At 35.3% G+C, this 16,138-nt stretch overlaps 3 protein-coding genes across 6 annotated transcripts; 1 reads left to right on the forward strand and 2 right to left on the reverse strand.

The window, feature by feature from the left end:
- Positions 1 to 1,060: 1,060 nt before the first annotated feature.
- Positions 1,061 to 4,080, reverse strand: LOC108988200 (uncharacterized protein YwbO-like). 2 transcript variants are annotated; one of them, XM_018961363.2, is made up of 9 exons: positions 3,974 to 4,019; positions 3,371 to 3,534; positions 2,862 to 3,032; positions 2,656 to 2,775; positions 2,507 to 2,550; positions 2,263 to 2,388; positions 1,693 to 1,777; positions 1,497 to 1,553; positions 1,061 to 1,413 (listed from the first exon to the last, which is right to left on the reverse strand). In XM_018961363.2, the coding sequence occupies exons 3-9, from the start codon at positions 3,009 to 3,011 to the stop codon at positions 1,333 to 1,335; spliced, it is 663 nt and encodes a 220-aa protein (XP_018816908.1). In that variant the 5' UTR covers positions 3,012 to 3,032; positions 3,371 to 3,534; positions 3,974 to 4,019; the 3' UTR covers positions 1,061 to 1,332. The 2 variants fall into 2 exon arrangements, with proteins under 2 accessions (XP_018816908.1, XP_018816907.1); XM_018961362.2 differs by lacking the exon at positions 3,371 to 3,534 and having other exon boundaries at positions 3,974 to 4,080.
- Positions 4,081 to 5,003: 923 nt separating this feature from the next.
- Positions 5,004 to 8,341, reverse strand: LOC108988199 (uncharacterized protein YwbO-like). 2 transcript variants are annotated; one of them, XM_018961360.2, is made up of 8 exons: positions 8,209 to 8,341; positions 6,967 to 7,134; positions 6,774 to 6,893; positions 6,610 to 6,653; positions 6,371 to 6,496; positions 5,806 to 5,890; positions 5,375 to 5,431; positions 5,004 to 5,281 (listed from the first exon to the last, which is right to left on the reverse strand). In XM_018961360.2, exons 1-8 carry the CDS (start codon positions 8,281 to 8,283, stop codon positions 5,204 to 5,206), a joined length of 753 nt encoding a protein of 250 aa, XP_018816905.1. In that variant the 5' UTR covers positions 8,284 to 8,341; the 3' UTR covers positions 5,004 to 5,203. The 2 variants fall into 2 exon arrangements, with proteins under 2 accessions (XP_018816905.1, XP_018816906.1); XM_018961361.2 differs by having other exon boundaries at positions 6,967 to 7,123; positions 8,209 to 8,296.
- Positions 8,342 to 9,531: 1,190 nt separating this feature from the next.
- Positions 9,532 to 16,127, forward strand: LOC108988109 (ultraviolet-B receptor UVR8). 2 transcript variants are annotated; one of them, XM_018961229.2, is made up of 9 exons: positions 9,532 to 9,750; positions 10,288 to 10,559; positions 10,880 to 11,073; positions 11,170 to 11,217; positions 12,405 to 12,477; positions 12,717 to 12,888; positions 13,717 to 14,148; positions 14,227 to 14,418; positions 15,782 to 16,127. In XM_018961229.2, the coding sequence occupies exons 2-9, from the start codon at positions 10,307 to 10,309 to the stop codon at positions 15,828 to 15,830; spliced, it is 1,413 nt and encodes a 470-aa protein (XP_018816774.1). In that variant the 5' UTR covers positions 9,532 to 9,750; positions 10,288 to 10,306; the 3' UTR covers positions 15,831 to 16,127. The 2 variants fall into 2 exon arrangements, with proteins under 2 accessions (XP_018816774.1, XP_018816773.1); XM_018961228.2 differs by having other exon boundaries at positions 9,533 to 9,750; positions 10,299 to 10,559.
- The last annotated feature ends 11 nt before the right edge of the window (positions 16,128 to 16,138 follow it).

Consider the following 16,138-nt stretch of genomic DNA (forward strand, 5'->3'; position numbering starts at 1 on the left):
TCGTTGTAATTATCATTCTTTTTACAATCTTTTCATAATATTAAATGGTTGGAAAGTTTGTAAGCAGTATTTTTTCAAGTTTCGAACTAGGACAAAAAATGTTATTTTCCATTAGCGGCCTGGGAGCTCGCCCCATGTGTTCAATGGGTGGGTATGTTTAAGCACCAAGAGGTGGGAAAAGAAAGCATGACTATGATTTTGTGGGAGACGGACGAGCTAGAAAATGTGAAGGATTCTTACACAGCTCACAAAAACTCCGAATCAGGGTCAGTGATAGGGGTTTGGGGAGCAGTTTTCTACCAGATGTAAAAGGATATGGTACCCTGCATGACTGCAATCTTTTTCGATAATGAATGTCAACTCTGAGGGGAGGGGCTGTTTCCTTTGTTCTGTTTTTCATCGCAATTCAAACCATTAATAAACGAAGTGGAGAACTAAAACAGAGCATTCGCACCAGTTCAAAATATCCATCTCATGGCATTTGTAGAAACAAAAAGGCATAATATGTGAAATAGTCACTTGTTTTAAAAGTTTAAATTAATGGATAATGCTATAGCCACCGCTGCGGGAGCTCTCGATAGGCTCTAGTATGTGTTTTTTCATATGTTTTTTTAAGTTATTTTTTTCATAGATTTTTTTAACATTTTTAAATATTTTTAAAAAATAAAATAAATTTAAAACAACATTAAAAAATATTTACTCAATCATAAAGTAAAAAAATATATATATATATATATATAAATATTAGTCTTCCTGTTGGGAGCTCCTACTAGGATTTTTTTATTATTTTACTTTATGATTAAAGAAGTATTTTTTAATGATATTGTGAATTTTTTATTTTTTTTTAAAATATTTAAAAGTGTTAAAAAAGTCTATATAAAAAAAGAACTAAAAAAAAAAACACATGCTAGAGACTAGCGAGAGCCCCAGCAGTGACTCTAGCATTATCCTAAGTTAATATGAAGAGATTAATTTTATTATTTAATTTATAACTTAACACTTATTTAATTTATAACTTAACACTCCATCACGTTTGGGTGAAACTCTCTCTCAACAAGTGTTCAACACATGAAATATTTAATTAAATAGAATAGAGTGTAGAGTCAAGATTCGAATTTAAAAACTCTACTCTAATACTATATGAATTCATCATTTATTCTAAAAATTTAAAAATTTAAACTAACAAAAACAGATATATTTTATTATTTAATTTATTCCTCCTCCCATAGGAACCAAAGCCAGTCAACATGACAAGACAATCATGATAATATAGCAGGCAAATTTGTTTCCTTTATTTGAACTGAAATAGAAGCTTTGAAACCCGAGGTTCTCTCAATTAGCAGCAGCTTGTTGGAAAGTTCTCTGGAGGACCTCAGGGGATTGGGCACCACTCAGCTTCTGGGTTCCATTAATCTGTCAAAGAAAGCAATGGGATCATTGGGTAATATTATACAGAACAATTAACTTATCATAAAGTGTGAATTATTATCACCCACCACAAAGTAAGGGACTCCTGTCATGTTTGCTGAGTGCTGCTGGACCTCCTCTTTAACCTTAACAGACAGACATAAAGAGCAAGGTCAGTTCCATAAAAACCATCAGAAGATAACTTCAACAGTTTAGAAACTTGATCTGCTTTCAAAAGTAAAATTATTCTAGGCGGTGGAGCATACGATTGGCAAAGAAAAATACCTCCTTTAACCCATTGTTGGGATCTTCAAGAAACTCTGCTGCCCCTTCTATCCCGACTTGTTTTGCAGATTCCACAAGAAATTCCCTGAAAAAAGTTTATGCATTTGCAAATACAATCAACTGGACTCCGATTTGTACACAAGTAAACAACATGTGCTCGTTTCATAAGAAGGATGGTAAACCCCTTATTGAGTAACCAACCCTGTTTAACTTTCTGGTTTTAACTTTCTCTCAGATTTATAATTGTTAACGATAACTGTTACAGACACAAAGAGATTATATAAAATAAACTCACAAACTGATGTGACTCCATGAAATCTAATGTATTACACCAAGTCACATCAGTTTGTGAGTTTATTTTTATGTAATTATTTTGTAACTAAAATATTTTCCATGTCAAATTAAAAGAAGAGTGACTAGGTTAGTTATACATAATGATATAGTATTTTTATTTAATAAATTTATGAGAAACAGCACAATTAAGAAGATACAAAAGATGAACATTTATTCGAAGGACCTAAATATTTAGAAAATGTGAAGGTCATTAAAAAAAGTCAACCAAGTATTTACCGGTTACCAATGTATTTTCCCTGTGTGAAGTAGCCAAGGAACAGCTCCTCAATAAGTTTGTATTGCTTATCAATACCCTGCTCTGCAGCAAAATACATAAGCCTGTGGCTTTCTAGAGTATTTCCCCTACACATATTCAAGACAATGTTAGTTTGATCTCTCTTAGATTAAGGTCTCTGCACAGACTCCTCACGATATGTAAGGTTGTTAATAGATGAACTTCAAAACCATTCTTTAAGCTTACGTGAGTCCTGACAGGTCGCATTCCAGCCCATGGCTTCTGAAAATCTGAAATTTTTGGATGGGTCGTAATTACTTATTGTGCACAACAACCAGCAAATGCAATAACACGATTAATATGTATATAGGTGGTTCAGAGAACTATTGGAAAACCTCTGACATCCGAGCTTGAATACTCTCGGCCCGAGATCCAAACCTTCTACTGTAATACTCTCTCTTATTGATGCCTTCTTTAGGGGCAGCAGGATCGAGTTGAAATGGATGAAATCTAATCTGCAAATTGATAAAAGATAAGTGACGAACACCACACACCCACACTGAGAGAGAGAGAGAGAGAGAGAGAGAGAGAGAGAGAGAACCTCAAAGTCATATTGATCCTTAGATGCAGCTATAGCTTTGTCAAGATTTCTTTTGCCCACAAAGCACCACGGGCACACAGTGTCAGAAGTTACATCAATTTTTATGAGCTTTTTCGCAGCATTGTTTCCAACTGAGTCTGACTCGGACATGATTCCTTTGTATCAAGCTTTCTGCAATATAACCATCGAGTCAGATTTGAGGCCAGTGATGGACAGTAGTAGTTTCTCTTCTTCACATGTTTTAACTCAAAGATACTCAGCACATTCTCTTAGAGAGTTATTAAATGAAGAAGATACAAGCTTTCTGCAATATGACCATCGAATCATATTTGAATCCATGGTGTACAGTAGTTTTTTCTACTTCACATGTTGTAACCAAAGATCCTCAACGCCTTCAATCAGAGAGTTATTAAATGAAGAAAACCACGTTATGCATATATGTCCTTTTGAGTTGGCAATCCTGGATGAAAATAAAGCTAGGTGCATTTCATGCGCTAGCTACTACATACATCCAAATTGTAACCATTTGAGGTTGTAGGTCAATCAATCCTTCACATTCAGCTCAAGCAAGAGCCCCCCCTTTTTGCACTTAAATTGCTACCGATGGTACTGATACATCTGTCCCAACTCTACCCAACTTTACCCAGCTCAAGCAAGGTGTCCTGGTAGTTACCTGGAGAACAGTACTCTTTTGTTATTAAGTCTAATCATGACAAAGATCAATGGAGGCTGATCCTATTAAATGATCACTTAAGAACTCATGATCACTACAATGTGTCATTTCCATTCTCAGTTATTAATTTCACAGAAAATCCAGTGGGGGGAAAACTCAGAGAGTTACCCTTTCTCATGCAATAAAATCAAGATTGAAACAGAAAGTTGCATTGCTGGAAATCGTCATTGTATGGGAAAGATCTCCTGAAAATTAAGACTGAAGCCTTCGAGCAACACTTAAATAATCCCAGCTACTCTAATCAGATTTGTCAATGTGATAAAAAGAAACAGACAATGATCATCAAAATTTCGTGTCTGTGACAATTTAGCACCTACAAAGACAGTTAAACTAAGCTAACCGTAAAAATAAATCTCACAGGGCAGAGTCATCAAATCACCTGTTAAAGATGTGAAGCTGGGGGGACTTGTGTGGAAACACCAAATGCAGTGTCAGTGTGATGTTGAACACGTTCGTTTTATGACCGATGACCACCTACACCCAGTGGGTTGTTGAACACGTTTATGACTGTTTGGTTAGAAACATCGCATCACCTACCACCACCACCCACAAAAAAAAAAATATTGATACTTTAGCCATGTTTAAATAAGTATTTTTGTACTATAAAATTAACGTCATTTTATAAAAATGTTATCATTTTAAAATATAATTGTAAAATGCATTGTGAAAAGTGTTGTATGGATATCATTATTCTTGTAAATATTAAAAAAAATGTAGTTTTGTTTGTCATGGAAAGATGGATATAAAACAAACTCAATGTTGTTGCATTCTGACCTGGTATTTACTGGATTGGCTTCTTTAGGTGATTGTATTCTATGAAACAACGTAATTTTGACTGGAAGGTTTGGGTTTTGGAGGAAGCTAAAGGAAAGAGAACCAAAAAATTTACACATTGCTAAAACCACAGGCTAATTTAATGTCCCTTGATGTGAGTATATTCGAATTTGTCTTCACATTCTTTGCGTGTACAAAAAGAAAGACCAACCTAGCTATTTGCACCGGTGCGCATTGCTTCAGCCTCGGTTACGCAAATGAAATAAAAGTTAAAAATTAAATAAAATATTATTAGAATATATATATTTTTTAAATATTTTTATTTTGAGATTTAAAAAAATTAAATTGTTCATTATATTTTATATAAAAATTTAAAAAAATTGTAATGTATAACCAAGCCAGTCCATGTTGCTACAAGCCTACAAGCTCCTGAGGTGCATGTGCTTATCCTCCCACGTGCTTATTGCTGGTGCATCTCATGCCCCCTGTATTCTTTCGCATTCTTCTTAGATATAGACTTTACCCGTTTATTGCTTATATTTTTTTTATAACTCCAATCTTTTTCCAACAAAGGAACTCAACTTTTTTTTTTTTTTGGGGGGGGGGGGGGGACTCTAAGCATGCATGCACATCACTAATAAACAAAGTCACTAGAAAAAAGCATTCACCCCAGTTTTAAACAAACGTGTCATGGTAATGGTACATAAGCCATAATAGAGGATCAGTAAGTCGATCAACGAGAGATACACACCATAATACTAAGGCAGGCAAATATGCTGAGGCCTTTATTTTATCAACCGATATATAATCTTTAAAGATAACATGTCAGGTTCTCTTAGTTAGCAGCTACTTGAAAAGCTCTCAGCAGAACCTCAGGGGGTTGGGCACCACTCAGCTTCTGGATTCCATTAATCTGTCAAAGAAATCAATGGGGTGAATGCACCTGATTGGGGTAATCGTACAGAACATTTGTTTCATAAATAAATTGTGAATTATTATCACCCACCACAAAATATGGGACTCCTGTAATGTTTTCTGAGTACTTCTGGAGCTCCTCATTAACCTTATCAGACACAAGAGTATGGTTAGTTCCATAAAAACATCGGAAGAGAACTGTAGCGTGATCTATTCCCAAGTATATAATTGGAAAAGAAATAGAGTTTGAAACTTCTTCACCACTGGAACAGGTTTGATAGTTGCAGAATTCAAATTTTAGCGCGTTCTTAGCCTGCCTGGTAATCAAAAGGAGCATCATAGAAAAATATTTAAATGATGCTCCATTTGATTGCCAATGTAGCTGCTGAAAAAAATCTGCTACTCTAGAACCATGACTTCAACAGTCGAACCCTCATTCGCTATCAGAAGCGAAATTTCATTTTCTCCTGCTATATCAGATTCATAACCAATTGGAGCATATGATTTCAAAAAAGAGAAAACCTCTTTTAACCCATTATTAGGGTCTTCAAGAAACTCTGCTGCACCTTCTATTCCAACCTTTTTTGCAGATTCCACGAGAAATTCCCTGCAATCACTGATGCTTTTCAGTATCTGATGTAAGAGGTGCAAGTAAGATCAACTCGACCCCAGTATACATAAAAGTAAAGGACACAAGGCCTGTTTCACTGGAGGGCGGTATACCCCATATTGGGTAACACTGGTGAGTAACAAATAACACCAGGCAAATCAGGTTAAGTGATAGCACGCCAAGAGTGCTTTTCCAGTTGTGTTTCAACTTTCCTGGAAGGTTGCCTAATCCTTGTGGGGGCTTTCATTAACTTTTTGTATTCAGTTTGACACGGAACAATTACTACTTACGTTTTTTATAAGCAGCATAGGTAAAAAAAAAAATACATAAGCGTGTGACTATCCGGAGTATTTATGTATAACCAGAATCTGTAAGAAAATAAAGGTTAAGTACAGCTCACAAGAAACTAAAATTTATTGAAAGGAACTAAACATTTAGAAAATATAAAGGTCATGAAAAAGTTACCACAGTATTTACCGGTCACCAATGTATTTCCCCTGAGTGAAGTAGCCAAAGGATAGCTCCTCCATAAGATTGTGTTGCTTATCAAGGCCCTGTTGGGCAGCAAAATACATAAGCCTGTGGCTTTCTAGAGTATTTCCCCTGTCCATATTTAAGACAATGTTGTGGAATCTTCATTAGATTAAAGTCTCTTCATAGCTTTCCTCACTTTATGTAAGTTTATCCACAGATGTAAAACCATTCTTTAAGCTTACGTGAGTCCCGACAGGTTGTAATCCAGTCCATGGCTCCTAAAAACCTGAAATGTTTGGGCGGTTGTAGTGAATTATTGTGTACAATCATGAGCCAAATCAAAGTAAATGAATACCCATAACACAATTATCAAGTATGTAGGTGGTTCAGGGCGTTATTGGAAGACCTCTGACATCCGAGCTTCCATACTCTCAGATTGAGATCCAAACTTTGTACGGTAATACTCTCTCTTGTCGATGCCTTCTTTAGGGGCAGAAGGATTAAGTTGAAATGGATGCCATCTAACCTGCAAATTCGGTTGCTAAAACATAAGAGCGGAACTGTAGAGAGAGAGAGAGAGAGAGAGAGAGAGAGAGAACCTGAAAGTCATATTGATCCTTAGATGCAGCTATAGCTTTGTCAAGATTTCTTTTACCCATGAAGCACCATGGGCACACAGTGTCCGAGCTGATATCGATTTTTATAAGCTTTTTCTCAGTATTGTTTCCAACTGAGTCAGACATGATCTCTCTGTATCTGCAAGCTTTCTAAAATACATATGTTGGATTCAAATCTAGCGAAGTACAATAGGTGTTCTTCACATGTTATAACTCAAGATACTCAACACTGACCGGAGAGTCATTCAATTTATAATTCCATATCTTACATGATACACATATGTCGACTTCAGTTAGAACCCTTGGATTAAAAAAATCCAGGCGCATTATTTTGTGCCCTGGCCTGTTATCTTAGCACATCCGAGTTTTAACTGGTTGAGTTTTTCAATAAAATACTGCAAATTCATGTCAAGCAAGACCCCTTTTCTGCTGTGAGAATGAGAGTGTGATGGAAGTTTGCACAAAATTGCTACTGGTGTACCAATACTTCTGTCCGAACTTTACCAGCTTCTAAGCCATCCTGAAGCTACCCTAAGAACAGGACTTACTAGTTGTATGGCTTAGTGCAAAGACCAAGGAAGCTGCACACTATTAACATGTCTGAAGGCTTCAAAGAACCCTCATCTAATCTCAGCTATTCTAAGCAGACTTGAGAGCGTAATAGAAGGGGAAAAAAGGCACAAATCACCAAAAATTACATTGTCGGGAGAAGTTAACACCAACCAAAACAGTTAAGAGCTAATCCGGAAAATCACGTAGGGGATTTGACAAGGCAGAGTCATCAAATTCACCACTTCACAAAGGGTTTAGGCTTTTCATTCATTTTTTTCGCCTTAAACTCGCCCACCCCCAGCCCTGCCGGCGCCAATATTTACACATATACACGTAATGAATAAGAAAACAGAAAAAACATAGGGGTTGCAAAAGGGTTTGCTTCTTCCCATGAAACAACACAGAAATTCCACGAATTTCACCCCTATGGCAAACAAAAAAATAAAAAAAAAATTAAAATACCTACTTACTTTTAAACAGAGATAACAGTAAACGCCGGAAAAGCGAAATTTGAACAGGCAAGCAACAAACAAATAGTCATGAAGACGAAGACAACCTTGGTAGGTAAAACACCGGAAAATTAAAAAGGGTACAGAGAAATCAAGCGTGGAGACACCAAAAGCAGAATCAGAAACCCAGTACGGGGTTCGTTTGGGAAGGAAGAGAAATTACCTGGAAAAGGTGAGAAACTGGGGCTTTGCCTAGAGACACAGAACGCAGTGCAGTTGGGACGTTGAATACGTTCATCTTATTATAACTTACGACCGTTTTGGCTTAGGAAAAAAAAAAAAAAACCATAGGACCTTTTCGATTCTACGCATCAACTACCACCGAAAATAACCTCCCAAAGAATCAAAGATGCAGAAAAAGAGAAATACCGACTAATACAATTCTATTATTTTATTTTGAATAATGTTAAATAAAATCAATAATTATGTAAGCACGCATTCTTTTTATAAGAATTATAATTAAAAAATTAGTTATTTTATGCAAATCTCATATATATTTATATACAATACTTATACGACTATAAATATTATTTATTAATTAGCATAATACTTATTTTATCCTTTTTTTTATATAAAAAAATATAGGCTTAAGATTTTAGAGATGGTAATGTAAGAAAGAGAACAAATGAGATGGACAAATAAGGATCATTGTGGAATAGAAGCTTAATTGAAATGCAGATAATTTCAAAATCTGAAAAATATATTATAAAAAATATCTTACAAATTAAAATAGCTTGATACGAGCCAACTTTATTTTACAAAAAAATATTGTACGATTTGTCTGTTTATAAATTAAAATTAAAATTTTTCATTGATAAAGTAATTTTCACATTAGTTTTTTTTTGTTTTTCAAAAGGTAACTTTGCTTTGTGTTTTGGTTCTACTATAAAAATAGTTGTAATATGTCACGCTATTATATCTAATGATATATTAATACAAATCTAAAGGAATTATCAATTTGATTTGATTAGCTCCAACCAAAGGTCCGGCTAAAAACTCAAAAATAACTTATTATTATTTTTTTCAAATCAGTGTTAGAGTAAATATAATAAAGTATTTACATAATATAATTCAATTTTTTTTAAAAAAATTATTCTCATTAGTTACTATTCATTATTATAGATCTCATATCATATGAAAAATATTCCTATACTTTATGAAAAATACCTCACATCTTATAAAAAAAATTATAAATATAGGGTGTAAGAGTGAATAATGATTGATGCATAATAAATTTTTTTTAAAAATAAATTTTAAAATTTAAAATCTATTAATTAATATTATAACTTAAATGATGTAAATAATATGTTTGGTACAAGACGTGTGAATAGAATAAAATTTATTTATAAAAGAAAAATCAAACTTTTAATAGAATATATCGTTGAAACTTGAAAGTCTATTAACTACTGTTCAATTACAAGCGTACTAGTTGGTCATACCACGTGAAAAAAAAAAAAAAAACAGAAAAACATAAAAGATTGCAATATCTGACCGGTTTTTCAGGTCTAGAAGATTCTTCTCCATCAAGGAGGGGAAGGCTTTTGGGTCCTTGAGCCATTGCCGGAGATACGCAGCCAAGTACGCCCTAACTGCCACTTTGTCGGACCAACCACCTCATTTCCACCTTCCCGCAAATCTTTCACCGTCTCAAGTTTCCTCTTCTTTTGAGGAATTGATTGAATTCCAACCTATTCTTCATATTCAGGTGCGTCCTTTCTTTTCTCAATTCATCCCCCCCCCTATTTCTGCTATAGTACTAACTGCTCATGGTTATACCTTTCCGAAACATTATCCATACGCTTTTCCCGACTTCGGAACTGAGATTTCCTGGTTTTGTTAATTACCCAAAAAGTTTTGCTTTTTCTTGTTGAATCATTCATGTCTTATGCTAATTGCTACCTTGCACTCCATTTGGTTGCTTATTTTGGCGAGAATGAGGAGCCTCATCCAGCTATCCCAAATATATGGTTTTAGCCTTTAGTTGAATCTACGATTTCCTGGAAAATCACCACATAAACATCACTTTTCTCATTTGACTTATCTTTTCCTCCGAAGTTTTACTCCACAACCCAACAGAGTATATTACCTTGAAAATTTTATTCTCTGTTGTTTAAACATTGACGAAGTCTCGAGTTTTAAGCCGAAATTCTGCTCTGAGCGATCTTTTTTCCTTTCGAAGAGTCTTTTTCATAGGCATCTGAAACATCGTGTATGATAAATTGATCTGATTGATTTTTATTAGTTGGTTTTTAGGGATATAAATGGATATTAATGAAATTGTTGACACTACTCGACCCAAAAACCTCCCGACAAAGAGTGCAATTTATGTATGGGGCTATAATCAGTCCGGGCAGACGGGTAGGAAAGGCAAAGAGTGCCAGTTAAGGATCCCAAAGCAGCTTCCTCCCGAGCTTTTTGGGTGCCCGGCTGGTCTCAATTCGCGCTGGTTGGATGTTGCTTGTGGTCGTGAGCATACTGCGGCAGTGGCCTCTGATGGGTCACTTTTCACATGGGGTACAGTCCGTTTACCCCCTATGCGTCCCCTGTATATATATTTATATATATATATATATATATATTTTCTATAATTTGTATGATTTTATTTTTTTTGTCATGTGATATCTCTAAAATTTTATGGAAAAAAACATGCGCAAGAGCTGTTGAATGCATATCATTAGGTTTTATTCTTGATTATAGTGGGTTTTACTAATTATTGGGAATGGCTTTTATTTTTTGGCTGTCTATAGTAGCAGCTATATATAACATCATGTTGAAAATGTAGCATGCTGTACAACATAAATGAGCCAGAATCATAAATGTGTGAGATTGACCAGGGGCTAATGGCTTTGGTCAATTGGGAGATGGAACTGAGGAGCCAAGGAAGCACCCTAAGAAAGTTAAACAATTGCAGACAGAGTTTGTGAAATCTGTATCTTGTGGAGCACATTGTACTGCTTGTATAGCAGACACTCGTGAAACTGATGGAACCATCTCAAAAAGTAGGCTCTGGGTTTGGGGCCAGAATCAGGTACTGTTTTTAATTCTTTCAGCATCTTCTTTTTAACAACTTGATCTTTGACAAATAATATTCCGCACGTTTACATTATTCTGCTTCTCCTTACAGGGATCAAATTTTCCTCGCTTATATTGGGGGGCCTTTACTCCTAATACGGTATGCTATATTTCTTTTGTTAAGTATGATTTTATGTAAATTATTCAAGCTTTTGTTTTGGTCGAGGTGGGTCAAAATTGTTGATTTTTGTGTTTCTGATACTACAAAATTTATCTATTAAACTTATTGTCAAAAGAAAAGCAAGAAAGAAAATTAGGCAGATCATGAATTTTTATGTGAAGCAAATTTTCAAGCTAATTGGAAATGGTGTGAGATAGAAGACACAACCTATGTTTAATCAAGTGTAATAACTTTTTGTTGTATGCATGGATAAAAGACAGAACCTATGTTTAATTGAGTCCTGATCCTGGTATGTTAACTAAGTAACATAGACGTATGCACTCATGAGAAGAAGAATAATAAAGAGAATAATGCTAAGTCTCCATTCCATCACCATAATAAATCCTAAAACATAATCTTTTCCATTCTAAAGACCATGGAATGTTTTTTGTCTCTGATGGAGTAGAAATGCAGACCTGCAAAAGGTGAAAGATAAATTCTCAACTCTTGCAAATGAAAGGCTAGTCCTTACTGGTTGACATAAGTATATTTATTTGTGCCTGTACTTTTATGATATTTCTGAAGGTGAATGTTCTGTTGCTAGTCTATATGCTGTCCAAAGAGAACTATTGCTGCTGACACTTAATGTATTTGTTTCTAGGTTTTTTTTTATAAGTAAAAAATATGTATTTTTTTCTACGTATATAGCAGTTGCGTTATAATATGTAATTTTACCGTATGCTAAAGGTCCCTGATTATAAGAGGCTAAGGGCAGACTAGAATGGAAAATGTTCTTCTTCCTTTGATTATATTGAAGAAATAACTCATGTATTTATAACCAATATAGCTACAAGTGTTTGGGGATTCAAATATATTACATAACGGAATTCTTATTTATAATTCAAAACTATTTGATCTGATCCGTTTGTTGATGAAATGGAGTCCGATGTCATGTGCTTTCTGGTGTATATCACAAACTTCGTGTCCTAACACTGATGAACTCCATTGTTTGTTACATCGCGTAAATCTGTTAGAAATAGATTTTTTTGAACAATCTAACAATTTTATTGATGATCCTTCTAATCCATGTGTAAATTGTAATTTCTTGTCAAGCATTGGCCAACCTGTGTATGAGTTTTGCTTGTTTATTTATCCTCAAGTCTGAATATATATTACATTCGTAACAGATTATCCGCCAAGTGTCGTGTGGGGCAGTGCATGTGGTGGCCTTATCAGAGGATGGCCTACTACAAGCATGGGGTAAAGTTTCTTCTAGAATCACGACTTACCATTATGTTAATAGAAGTATCTCAACTGAATGTAATTATTGCAACGCAAGCAGTTATGTGTGTATCTATTTATTCTTATGATATTTATGCTCATGGAAGTTTTTCTTGGTAACACGTGGATCATTTGATATAGGAATGGAAACTTGTGTTCGGACTCTAGTTTCCTGATTCTTACTAATTAGAATTTGTCGTTGATTTCTGAAAAACCAGGTTACAATGAATATGGTCAGCTTGGCAGAGGTGTTACATGCGAAGGGCTACAGGGGGCTCGTATAATAAATGCTTATGCGAAGTTCCTTGATGAAGCTCCTGAGCTTGTAAGGATTACCGATGTGTCATGCGGGGAGTACCACACGGCAGCAATATCTGACAAAGGCGAGGTGTAAGTGATCTGAAGGACTTTTTAGGAGTTAAGTTCTAAATTTAAGCATGATAATTCTGGTTTTCAGCATGGCACATATCTCTCTGAAGGTCTGACAAAATCTTCAGATGGGCATCTCATGTCTAGCTGGGAGAAAGGATGCAATGGAAATGTGATGCATTTTGATTCAAGTCTCTGTCCCCTTAACTTGGTTGAAAGCTTAAGTTCAGTTTAGATGTTTAATTGCTCCGGCTACTAACTTATGGATTTGCATAAGTATTTGTATATGGTCGGAATGCTTCATATTATTAATTATTGTAATGTGCCTGTTCTATTAGTATATCCTCAGGTATTATTCTAGGTAAACATGTGGGCTAATATACATAAGTTATAAAATGTCACTATCTATTATGAAGTTATTTGGTTAGTATTACACCATATGATGCCAGAGGAAAAAAAATGTTGAATGAGTGATGTATGTGCCAATGCCCCTCCATAAGATCCATTACCATCCCCAATCTTAAGTTGTACAATATTTATAAATATGATATAAAAATGAACTCCAATCAGAAATATGATCATGATAGAGAATTAATTATAGCTTTAGGCTGGGAGGTGCATATATAAATCTATATCGCCCACATGAATGCAGCTATTTTTTTTTTTTTTGTTCCAGTTCTCAGTTATGAAATTAAAATATTGGAGTTTTTAGTAGATAACAGCAAGCTTTAGATAGAATTATTTCTTCAAAGCTATGCTGTATTGTTTTCTTTTTATTTCTTGGTACAACTGTCGAAGTTCAACTTCTTGAGAATTGTAACTCATGATAATTTTTTTTGCGCATCACAGCTATACTTGGGGCCTTGGAAATATGGGGCAACTTGGGCATAGTTCTCTCCAGTCCGGGGATAAAGAACTATTGCCGAGGAGAGTGGTTGCCCTTGATGGAATATTCATAAAGGTTGTCGCATGCGGTGGTGTACATACATGTGCTGTGACTCTGAAGGGAGCTCTTTATGCTTGGGGTGGTGGTCAAGTAGGGCAATTAGGCCTTGGCCCCCAAACTGGATTCTTTTCATGCGTTGCTAATGAATCTGAGACATTTTTTCGCAATATACCTATTATGGTTGTTCCAAATGGGGTGCAACTTATTGCATGTGGACATTCCCACACACTTATTTCCACCAGGGATGGAAGAATTCATGGATGGGGTTACAATAATTATGGTCAGGCAGCTAATGAGAAATCTACATACGCTTGGTATCCATCACCTGTTGATTGGTATGGTATTGCTAATCTAATGCTTAGTTTTTTGACAGTCGTATGTCCTCCTATGCTGATGAAAACTCTATGTTGCAGGTGTGTTGGGGAAGTGCGAAAAATAGCAGCTGGTGGTGGTCATTCAGCTGTGTTGACTGATGCTTGTTCCTTAAAAGAGTTGTGTGAGTTTAGGCTTGCAGATGGTGTCACTCTATTAAATGCTTCTGAGATCGAGGATGTTGCTTCCAGAACGGGATCAGATGCTTTAGCACGTCTCTGTGAAAAACTGAGGTATTGGCTCTTGTTTATGGCTTATAGATATCTGTTATGGCCTTTTGCTTGAGTATTTGGAAACTGAATGTCCATTGAGGGAAATCCCAGGTTATTGCACACAGTTAATATCCGTTATCTTAAATCAATGATATCATAATTGAAAGACCTCAAGCCCCGAGTTTGTTTTTCTTAAAGCTCAACCTGGAGAAACTAACTTTACTTGAAATTTTGGCTGTTCAGAGATTTGTAATGAAAAAATCATACACGCACAGATATACTAAATAAAGAATGCATAAAAAATTTCACTGCTTAGTTTGCACTTGAAAAATCCTCCTTTAGTGCTGTGTAGATAATTTATTTTATTTGAATAAAGAGATATTTAAATTTCTAGTTGAACTCGGTTGACATTTGTGACCTCACTCCCTCAGCAAAATGAAATGAAACCATTTTTTCCTTACAGAAGACACATGATTTCTTATAATGAAGGATTTGATTTGGGGTTGCAAAGAGGGAAGAGAAAAGGGTGTTTGGTGGTTATTTAAGGGGCAATGACCTATTTGCAAAATGAAGAAGAAGACGACCTATAATGAAATATACTTAACAGACTTGTGAAGAAGAAGACGACCTATAATGAAATATATATATTTTATGACTGGAACCCCACGGCAGAGCCCTTAGGACTCACCCATTGAACCTAAACCCCGGGGAGACTAGCATAGCAACCCACTGCCATGGCCTCCCACTTGAATCGCAGTTTGATCCAGGGGGAATAGAACTTGTGACATGGCGCTCATGCACACAAGTTCGCCCTTACCACTTGGGCTACCCATGGGTGGGTATGAAATATACTTGTACAGATTTGTTGATTCTTTATTAACCTACTGGAACTATAAGTCTCAACTCTAATAATAAACACATTCCTTATAAAACCTAATACTAGATGGACTTGGATTCTAAGAAAATAACATAAAACACTCTGTAACTCCTAGAAAACTTTAAACTCAACTCAATTACCAAAATAACCTTAACTTCTAGATATCACAGAGAATTACAAAAGGAAACATAACTTGTGAAGTAAGAACCCCAAATCCTAAACCTGTTTTAATCCTTAACTCATGACTGGACGCTCAAAACCATACATGGCTTGTCATATTTGATATTGCACTTGAGCCAATCAAAAATCTTGGAATTTATAAAATTGCGAAGTAACATCAAATCAATCTTTACTAGCTGCATCAATATCCATTACTACAAGAAATGTGCAGGCCTCTCAGACTCAGATTATGCAGCACTTTGGTCATTGGTCTGTGCTTGTTTTATTCTTCGCACTTGCATGATTTAATAAGGTGTAGATGCACTGCTGACTTCTTTTTATTTGCAGGGAACATATGCTTGTTGGTGGTGACTGTGAACACGAAGATGATGAGTGAAGAAGCAATTGATTTAACTTCAAGATGGCTGATTATTTTTTCCTGTTGGTCTCTTTTATCACCAATTAGGTTAGAAGTGCAAACTCAAATACTGCTTGAAGTTTAGGAAATCTCGTCTAGTATTAACATTACTTGTCATTCACTTGGTATGTATTTCTGATAGCGACAGGGATCAGAAATTGAAGTCAAGATTGATATTATTATTGGGATGATGAACTCGGGAAATTTTACGGTTAATGGACTTGAAACGTTTGTAAAAAGGTTTTGAATAGCCATTTCTTTCTGTAGCTCGGTAAATTTAATTGCTT

Source organism: Juglans regia, chromosome 1 (assembly GCF_001411555.2).
Source record: "Juglans regia cultivar Chandler chromosome 1, Walnut 2.0, whole genome shotgun sequence".
Taxonomy (NCBI): domain Eukaryota; kingdom Viridiplantae; phylum Streptophyta; class Magnoliopsida; order Fagales; family Juglandaceae; genus Juglans; species Juglans regia.